The 9,834-nt window shown below is 50.7% G+C and overlaps 1 protein-coding gene across 2 annotated transcripts; it reads right to left on the bottom strand.

Moving 5' to 3' along the window:
- Positions 1-1,746: 1,746 nt before the first annotated feature.
- On the bottom strand, positions 1,747-8,378 carry GZMM (granzyme M). Of its 2 annotated transcripts, none has more exons than XM_081135593.1 (5): positions 7,689-7,777; positions 4,068-4,227; positions 2,899-3,034; positions 2,533-2,796; positions 1,747-2,030 (listed from the first exon to the last, which is right to left on the bottom strand). In XM_081135593.1, the coding sequence occupies exons 1-5, from the start codon at positions 7,762-7,764 to the stop codon at positions 1,857-1,859; spliced, it is 810 nt and encodes a 269-aa protein (XP_080991719.1). In that variant the 5' UTR covers positions 7,765-7,777; the 3' UTR covers positions 1,747-1,856. The 2 variants fall into 2 exon arrangements, with proteins under 2 accessions (XP_080991719.1, XP_080991720.1); XM_081135594.1 differs by lacking the exon at positions 7,689-7,777 and adding an exon at positions 8,280-8,378 and having other exon boundaries at positions 1,748-2,030.
- Positions 8,379-9,834: the final 1,456 nt, after the last annotated feature.

The raw sequence follows: 9,834 nt of genomic DNA, 5'->3' as shown, positions 1-9,834 counted from the left end.
ACCACAGAGTCACCCACGGCGGTGGGGTGAGGGACGGGGGAAAGGAGGTGAAAGCTCAGGCTCCTGGTACAGGCCCTGGGGGTGGGGCAGGCATGTTACTGTGACAGCCAGGCCCAGCCGAGTGGATATAGTTTCTCTTTGTATAAAAACCTGTAAAAACGTTGCACAGAACACCTTGGATGAAGACATAAGACTGGCAACGGTTGCCTCTTGGGGAAAATGGGCTAAGTGGGAACTGTCTTCTTCCAGAATGACATTCTGTTCCTTTAACTATTGCCTATCTGTGGCAATAACTAGGCAAAAACTAAATTTTTTTACTGATTGATTTTTAGAGAGAGAGGAAGGGGGGAGAGAGAGACGGGGATGGGGACATTTATTTGTTGTCCCATTTATTTATGCATACATTGGTTGATTCTTGTATGTGCCCTGACCAAGGATTGAACCTGCAACCTTGGTGCATCAGGACAACGCTCTAACCAACTGACCTACCTGGCTAGGGCCATACAAAAACTAAATTTAAGGCAACATTGCAAGGGGCAGTGGAGTCTTCTTGGGTGACTAATGCACATCTCTGCTGGGGTTGGGATTACAAGCATTTGTAGGCTTTTGTCAAAACAGCAAGTCATCCACTTAGATTCATGCATTTCATTGTATGCAAGAGAAAGAGAGACAGAGAGACAGAGAGAGAGACAGAGGAAGAGGAAGGACTCCAACCCCTGCTGAAGAGTTTGGGGAGCCATGCTGTGAAATGCGTCAGCAGCTAAGCCAGGTGGATAGATGGACAGAGGGACAGTGGGTGGTGAAGTACCTAAGTGCTCACTTTACCGTTGTTCCAGCTTTGCTGTGTGTTTCGGAATTTTCATGATACAAAGATTCTGCTGGAAAACAGCAGTACCTCAACAGTTACACAGTTAACTGTATGGCTGAGCAATCTCACTCCTCGGTGCTCACCCAAAAGTAATGAAATGTGGGTCCACACAAATACTAGTGCCCATGTGTCCATGACAGTAAGTTCACAACAGCCAAATGATTGACACAACTCAAATGTCCATTAAGGGACAAATGTGGCCCATCCACACACTGGAATATTACTCAGTCATGAAAAGCAGTGAAGCTTGGATACTCGTTATGACGTGAATGGACCTTGAACACATGATGCTCAGGGAAAGAAGCCAGATACTAAAGGCCACACAGTGTGTGATTCCATTTATATGAAATGTCCAGATCAGGCAAATCCACAGAGACAGGAAGTGGATTCGTGTCAGGGGTTGGGGAGCCGGCTGAAGGTGATTGTTGATGGGGAAAGGGCTGCTTTTTGGGGTGATGGGATGTTCTGGAATTAGAGGTGATAGTTATATAACCTTGTGAACATACTAAAAACCACTGAAGTGGATGAATTATAAGGCATGTGAATTATATCTCAATACTATGAAGATACTACCAAAAAAAGAAAAGGAAGAAGATTCTAGAATGCTTTTGTCCAGTGACCTCCACCCTGCTCCCCAGCACCCAGCACACCCCCTGCCAGCCAAACTCTTGCTGTGGCTCCTGGCATTGGCCAATGCCATCCCCTGCCATCCTCTGGGCCCCACCCTGGCACCCCTCCTGGGAGAGGCTGGCCCTCGCCTGCTGCTGAGCTCCCTCCAGCAGCTTAAAAAGTGCAACCTCTGTTTTTTAAGTGGGGAAACTGAGGCCTGACCAAGGCCTCACAGCCAGCATGGCAGAAGTGGGGTCAGAATCCAGGCAGGACATTTACAATTTCTTTATTACAATTTATTGGTCCCCTCTCTGCCCCTTTCCATAATCCTGCAGGGGAGGGTCCCACAAGCAAAGGAGTCAGGGTTGCCCCTGGAGCATCAGGCCTGAGGTGGGGCCGGCCAGTGCTTGGTGATCTTCCTGATCCAGGACATGTAGGGGGCCACAGCAGTGGCCACGGGGGGCTTGAAGATGTCAGTGCAGACTGTGGAGCTGAAGGACAGGATTCCAGCCACATGGCCTTTGCTGCACACCAGAGGCCCGCCTGAGTCCCCCTGCCGGAGCCCACAGGACACAAGTTACTTTCTGTGCCCGCTGGAGAAAGCCTGATTATTCCTGGGGGTGGGAGGCTGATTCTACGGTAGAGAGCCCCCCCATGAGTGTATGCACTGGTCCCACATCTCCCTACACACATCTCCTCACTCCTTCGCCCCCACCTCTTCCCCCCCTTCCTTCCATCCTTCCTGCTCTTTGCTTCTTCCCACTCCCGGGCTAGTGCATGTGCTATGATTATCTTCGGTGCTAGAGCCTGAAGCCCATCTCTGCTGCTCCTTGACTGTGTGACTGTGGGCAAGTTACTTAACTTCCCTGTGCCTCAGTTTCTGTATCTGAGAAATGGACTGATGTAATACCAATCTCAAGAATCCTCCGGAGAATGGCCAGAGCCGGGGCCCAGGGAGAGCTGGGGCTTTGCCCTGGTTGTGAGGTCACCCTGGCCCAGGCTGATGCCCTCCCCTCAGGCCAAGCTGCCCCGCCTCCCCGCTGCTGCCCCTTCACCTTGCAGGGGGCCTTATTCTTGGACTCGGCCCCCAGGCAGATCATGTGGGGGGTGATTTTGCCCCTCCAGAAGCGACTGTTGTTGCACATCCTGGCGTCCAGCACATGCATGTCCAGCTCCTGCAGGGCCTCCGCCAGCTGCCCACTCTGCCGGGTCAGCCCCCAGCCAGCCACGCTGCACCTTGCTCCCGCGGCCACTGCCTGGCTCCCTCGGGGCAGGGCCAGGGGCCGAATAGTCTTGCTGGGTTTCACCTTCCATTCCAGCTACAAGCGGCAGAAGGGACAGGTGAGTGAGGCACAGTGGGGGGAGGCGGTCGTAGAGGGGTTCCTGGGCGCAGCGGTCACCCCTCCCGCCTTCCCCAGCACCTTAAGCAGCGCGAGGTCATTCTCCAGTTTGGGGGCAGGCTTGTACTTGGGGTGCAAGACTGCTGCCCTGACTCGGAAGGTGAGGCCACGGTCTCTGAGCGCATGGAGTCCCAGCACCAGCCTCAGCTGTTGGGGCCTGTGGGCGGCAGAATCGGGGTGTGGACTGCTATCCTGTAGCCCGCGACTCCTCCACATAACCTGAGCCCTGCATCCAGGGTCCATCTAGGCTGAGTTCAAGGCCAAGGGGTACTCGTTCCTACCCCCAGACCCCCCACTCCCTCACCTGGCCTCCTTCTGGCTGGTTCTTCCCCTGCTCCTTTTCACCTGCCTCCTCCCCACCTCCTCCAGGAAGCTGTCCTTGCTCCCACCCCTGCCCAAGACCCCAGTTCATTCCAGACCAGGGGTAAGGCTACGTGTGTGTCCAAAAATGATGACCTTCAGCCTGGGGCTTCCTTCAGCGGGGGCTGCAGCCTCATTCAGTGATTTGTTCTAAAGCTGGCACATAACCTAAGAAGGGCTCATAACTTTGCCCAAACTGTAGAGAAATAAGCTCTTTCCACAGGATCTAAGGGGCCCATCCTTGCCACCGTGTGAGATGTGGCCAAGGGACACAACAGAAGAGCTGAGAGACAGGCAAGCTCCTGACCAGCTCACGCAAGCACCTGGATCAAGCTGTACCTAAAGCCTTATGTCCTCCTAGGCTTTTCAGTTAGATGAACCAACAGATCCCCTTCAGTTACTTTGACCAGTTTGATTTGGGGTCTTTATTCCTGGCTAGTCCAGAGGTGGGGCAGCTCCATGACTGATTTATTTGGTGGCTTACTGGGTTGGTTCTGCCATCCTCAGAGACCAGCTCTATGCCCATGGCCACAGTGGGAGACACATTCCTGTCTGTCACAAGAGGCCCAACTCTGTCTAGCTGGAAGGTGCTTCGTTGTAGCAAGTAAAGCTTCCCTAGGAATTCCGCAGCCCAATGTCACTTACGCGTGCCTAGGGTTGATGACAGGTACACACACTGCAGCAATCACAGGAGAGGGAAAGGGGACACCCCATGACCCTATATTTGGCTCAAATCTGTCAGGACCCACCCTGGGTGAAAACAGGAACAATGGGATAGACTCGGGGATGCTTGGGATGACAGAGGGGGTGGGCAGGTTGAGGTAACTCACGGTTGAACCACGCAGTGGGCAGCTGTCAGTACCCACATCCGGTGCACAAGGACTCCCCCACACAGGTGGGCACCAGCTTTCTGCAGTGAGACCATGTATGGACGGGAGTTGGGGGCAGCCTCGTGACCACCAATTATGTGGGTCTTAAATGTATCACCTCCTGGGGAGAGGAACAGAATGCCAGGTTAGGGCTGGGTGCCCCATCCTTACCACGACCCTTCCACCCCAGGCCTGGGGAGCCTGGACCCTAACACAGTCCCCTCTGTTCCCTGACGCATTCAGGTTGACAGGTGGGGCTGTCCTTGATCCCGCCTCATCCTTCATCCCCATATCCTGGTCACCAGCAGGTGACCATCTGGCATTCACATCCCATCCCTTGCTTCTGGGCCCCACTGGGACTCCCCTGGGCACCACAGTGCAGCCCCTATTGCAGCAGCTGGAGGAGCTGTTTAAAGTGGAGAAATTGGATCCTCACATCCCTTCTGCGGGACATAAAATGGTGCAGTCGCTGTGGGAACAATCTGGCAGTTCCTCAAAGTTTAAAGAGTTACCACCTGACCCAGAAACTCCTCTCCAAGAGAAATGAAAACATATATCCACACAAATCTTGTTCACACATGTGCATAGCAGTGGGACTCACACATTACGAAAAAGTGGAAACAGTCCAAATGTCCAGCAGTAGGTGAGGGATAAACACGATGTGTCCATCCACACCCTGGAATATCACTCAGCTGCGAAGGGGGGGAAGCAGGTCACGCGCTACGATTTGAGTGGGCCTTGAACACACGACGCTCAGTGAGAGAAGCCAGACACAAAAGACCACGCAGTGCGTTATTCCAATCATGTGAAATGCCCAGAGCAGGCAAATTCACAGAGATCGAAAATGGGTTTGTAAATGGATGCCAGGGGCTGTGGGAGGGAGTGGACTGGGTGCTAATGGGGACGGGGTTGCATTTTGGGGTGATGGAAAATTCTGGAACTAGATAGAGGTGCTGGGTGCATAACACTCTGAATGTACTAAAAATAGTGAATTATATACTTTAAAAGGGTGAATTGTATGGCATGTGAATTATATTTCAATAAAGATGTTATAAAAATTGTTTTAAAATCAATCAGGAATTTTAAAAGATTGATAAAAAGTTTTAAAATGTAAATCAGATCAAAATCTTCCTATGGTTCCCATTCATGCTTTAAAGATCCAAACTCCCCATGACCTACAAGAGCCACATCCTGCTTCCTTCCCACTCCTCACTCCACTGAGCCACACTGGCCGGGAGGTTGCTCCTCCGGGGCCCTGCCTTCATCCCACCTCAGAGTCCCTGCACATGCCGTGCTGGCAGCCTTTCCTCCAGACGTTCCCAAGTCTGGCTTCCTCACTGGGTATCTGCTCAAAAGCCTTCTCCTCAGAGACCCCCGCCCCAACTTCCTTAATATAACCCTCCTTCTTTCACTCTGCTCTGTTCTCTTCCTAACAATAAGCCCTTCCTGACATTGTATCACACACAGACTTGCTCATTGACTCTCTATCCCCGCTAGTCCTCTGGGGCAGGCCCCGTGCCTGTCTTGTTTACAACAGGCCTGAACAGTATGTGCTCAGCAAACACTGATGGATGAATGACAAAACAGATAATGGCTGATGGATGGATAATAGATGGATGGCTAATGGCTGATGAATGAATGGATGATGAATGGCAGGAAGGAAGAAAGAAAGAATGATGGATGGCCCTGGCCGGTGTGGCTCAGTGGGTAGAGCGTTGGCCTGTGCGCTGAAGGGTCGCAGGTTCGATTCCTGATCAAGGGCAAGTACCTGGGTTACAGGTTCGATTCCCAGCCCTAGACGGGACGTGTGTGGGAGGTAACCAATCGATGTGTGTCTCTCACATCGATGTGTTTTCTCTCTCTCTCTCTCTCTCTCTCTTTATTTATTTATTTATTTTTTAATATATCTTTATTGATTTCAGAGAGAGGAAAGGAGAGGGAGAGAGAGAGATAGAAACATCAACGGTGAGAGCGTCATTGATCGAACCCACAACCCGGTCATGTGCCCTGACAGGGAATCGAACCCCGATCACCTGGATCCTAGGTCGACGCTCAACCGCTGAGCCACGCCCGGCCAGGCTCTCTCTCTCTCTCTTCCACTCACTCCTCCCTCGCTCCCTCCCTTCCGCACTCTCTAAAAAAAATTTTTTTAAAAATCAATGGAAAAAAATGGATGGATGGGTAGAAGAAAGGAAGAGGGACAAAGGATGATGGATGATGGATGGCAGCAAGGAAAAAAGAGAGAAAGAATGATGGATGGAAGGAAGGGAGAGAGAAAGGATGATGGATGGGTGGATGTATAATAGTGGAAGAAAGGAAGGAAAGAGAGAAGGGAGAAAGGATGATGGATGGTTGAACACCTATCCCACGGGGTCTCCAATTCACCACAGAGCCATTCTCATCCAGCCCAGCCAGAATCCTGGGATGCTAATCACCCACCACCTTCTATTTTAAGCTCCCAGGCATCCAGTCCTGGCCAAGCATGTATGGTTTGGGGAGGCAGCCAGCAGGAGCTCAAATACCAGCTTTGTCCTTCCCAGCCAGGCGATCCTGGGCAGGTTGCCTCATTTGCTGGGTCACTGGGTTGGGGTTTCCTGTTATGCAACTCAGAGTTATGTACATACGTATATAAGGACCCTGCCTCCCCAGTGCTGCCAGGAGGCAAAAGGCCTGCACCTGCTCCACCTCCTGTGGTGTTCTGTGAATCCAGCTCCACGGTGAGGTGTGAGGAGCATAGGATATTTTCAGAGTCCCAAAGTCTCCCCTTAAGACAACTGCAAGAGGAAATTAATGATTTTACCCTGGAGAAATCTGGTGAATGTCAGCTTCACCAAGTGATCTAGCTAATGGCACCAGGAAGCAGGCAGGAACCCTCTATGATTCCTGCAGAAAATGCACAACCCGAACCCAACCTCAGGGACACAGCAGGCAGACCCACAGGCATCGCAAATACCAGTGCCACAAGACCCAGGGGGAAATAAAGAAATTGCCCATAGTGGACGAAGAGATGAGGTGCTCCCCGCTGGATTTGCTCCCATAAGGAACGCTGTGGGAACTTTTGAATAAGGGCCGTGGATGAGCTAATAGCACTGTATGAATGCACGATGTTGAGAATCCTGCTATGTAGAGAATGTTCTTGTTCGCAGAAAACACACCATGGCATTTAGGAGTAAGGGGAAATGCTCCTGAAACGTACTCTCTATTGGTTCAGAAAAATAAGATATATATTTATTTTTTATACTCACACCCAGAAGGTGGTGATAAGGAAACTGTGGCAACATGTTTACAGTTGAGAAATCTAGGAAGAGAAGATGGGAGTTGCCGGTAGGATTCTAGTGACTTTTCTGTAAGATCAAAGTCAAAATGAAAAACCTTAAAATGTCTGCCCTGATGTGACCTGATTTCTACTCTACCTCAGGGCCCTTGCTCAGCCTCACCTCCTTTTTGGAGCGGCTGAAAGTTCTTCCATCAGTCCCCTTCTGGGGACAGTGGACTTGTTTATAATCTGTTGTGATACCCACCCATGAACACCTAGAGGGCCAAAGTTTTGGGTGTTTCCCCCCTTGCTTGGCTCCCACTCACCTGCCCAAAGAGCCCCCAGGGCCAGCAGCAGCGGCAGAGATAAGGCGGCCTCCATGGTGCTGGGGAACTTAGGCATGGGTGCTGCCTGAGTCCCCGGCACCTCCCACCCTGCCCACACCTTCCTTTAGGGGAGGCAACACTCACACCTTCACTTTCAGCAGCACACACTCCACCCCTAGCTGGTTGTATGTCACCCAGAAGCATTTCAGAAAAGTCTTTCTAAAAGATACAGGCTCTCTGAAAAGAAAACCACAGTACACATCACATCTGAAAAATTAACAAAAATTTCCCCTCATCGTCTAATATCCCATCATGTTCAACCCCCATCTCACACATTTGTGGTGTGTGTGAGCATGTGTGGTTTCAACATGATTGTCTTCTTTGCCCCCTGTTTCTTATCATGACAAAATACACATAAAATTTACCATCTTAACCATTTTTAAGTATACAGCTCAGTGGCATTAAGCACATTCACGCTGTTGTGCAGCCACCACGATCCATCTCCAGCACTTTCTCATCTTCCCGAACTGACAGTCTGTCCCCATTAAACACTAACTCCCCTCCTCCCAGCCCCTGGCTCCCACCATTTACTTTCTGTCTCTATGGACTTGACTCCTCTAGGGTCCATGAATGAGTGGAATCGCACAGTATTTGTTCTTTCGTGTCTGGCTTATTTCACTCAGCATAATGTCCTCAAGGTTCATCCACTTTGTAGCTGGTGTCCACATTTCCTTCCTCTTCATGGCTGAATAATATTCCATTGTATGGATCGACCAGATCTTGTTTGTCCGTTCATCGTTCCATGGATATTTGGGCTGTTTCCAATTTTTGGTTATTCTGGATAAAGATGATATGAACACTCGTGTGCTATGAGTACTTGGGGGATGACCACAAATCTGAGGGTCCTAGTAAGGCTCAGCTGTGTAGAGTGCTGTATTGATCATTGATGTCTGTCCTGGGCCAGACATGGAGGGGGCAGTTTGAAGGCTTCCAGGGTCTTCAGTCCTCCCTCCCTCATAGTCCACTCCTCGGCTCTCCCTACCCATGTGACCCAGACTGGTCAATCAGATCGCTCCAGCCCTCCCCCCCTCTTTAGTTCAGGGCAGAAACTTCTAAGAAGGCTCAGTGAGGGCCATGGTGTGGGTTTCTTCTACTGGAACTTTTCTGAAACAGCTCTTACTCTCTGCTGGACTTAGAGCTGGAAGGATGTCAGCCTGGGGGTGGCCCCAAAGTGAGAGGAGTCCACCTGAAAATGAGGCCCGCACAGAGAAAGCTGAGCTTGGGGCTGTTAGTTTCCTCTTGCAGCTGTAACAAGTTAATGAATTACCTTACATTCAGTGCCTGAAGCCACACAAACTTATTCTGTTTGTTCTGGAGGCTAGAAGTAGTAAGGGGGCCTCACTGGGTTAAACCCAGGTGTAGGCAGGGCTAATTTCCCCTGGAGGGTCCAGGGGAGAATTGTTTCTGCCTTTCCCTAGAGTATAGACTCTGGGGAGACAGTCTGGACAGAACCAATGTCTGGATCCTGCTATGCCTGAAATCCCCCAGCCTTGTCAGGCACAGAAACCAATGAATTTCCTTTTTGCTTGAATCATTTTGAGTTGGGCATTTTGTCCTTTGCCACTGAAAAGATCATGACAAATATAAGAGAGGTGGCTGAAAAACTTGACCCCAAAAGGCAGATGAACTCATCTATGTGCTGGGCCTCTGGAAGCAAGTCACCATCCATTCTCTCATTTGACAGCATCTGGCACATGAGGCTCCGGAGTTCTGTTTTTACTTACTAGAGTGCATGAGGCTAGGGATGAGTTAATCAACCGAAGGTTGTCCCCAGTTCAACACCAGCAGGAGTCCCCAATTTGGGGTGTGGTGAAGGGAGACTTTATTCAGAGCAAACAGTTAAATTGTGATATGGCATGGCAGTAGGAAGGCTTGGCTGTGAGACAAGTCAATTATGATATAGTACAGCCATGAAACAGCTCAGCCAGTCCAGCCTGGGTGAGGTGGCCCAGTGTTACAGCTCTGGTGTAGCAGCTCAGCCCCAGCAAGACAGCTCTGCTCAGCCCCAGTGTGGGAAATAGTCTCCATCAGTAACTGAAAGTGTGCTCCACCAAAACAGCTGCAGTGAATAGAGAAGTTCTCCCCC

This window comes from Miniopterus schreibersii (genome assembly GCF_964146895.1).
Source record: "Miniopterus schreibersii genome assembly, chromosome: 4".
Classification (NCBI taxonomy): domain Eukaryota; kingdom Metazoa; phylum Chordata; class Mammalia; order Chiroptera; family Miniopteridae; genus Miniopterus; species Miniopterus schreibersii.
The sequence above is the reverse complement of the archived record's forward strand: the minus strand, read 5'-3'. Positions and strand labels throughout refer to the sequence as shown.

Coding starts and splice junctions, on each gene's coding strand:
- GZMM (XM_081135593.1), bottom strand. CDS start 7,764: ATGCCTAAGTTCCCCAGCACCATGGAGGCCGCCTTATCTCTGCCGCTG. Junction 2,797..2,898: donor ATGACCTCGCGCTGCTTAAG/GTGCTGGGGAAG, acceptor TGCCGCTTGTAG/CTGGAATGGAAGGTGAAACC. Junction 2,031..2,532: donor AGAATAAGGCCCCCTGCAAG/GTGAAGGGGCAG, acceptor GGGCTCCGGCAG/GGGGACTCAGGCGGGCCTCT.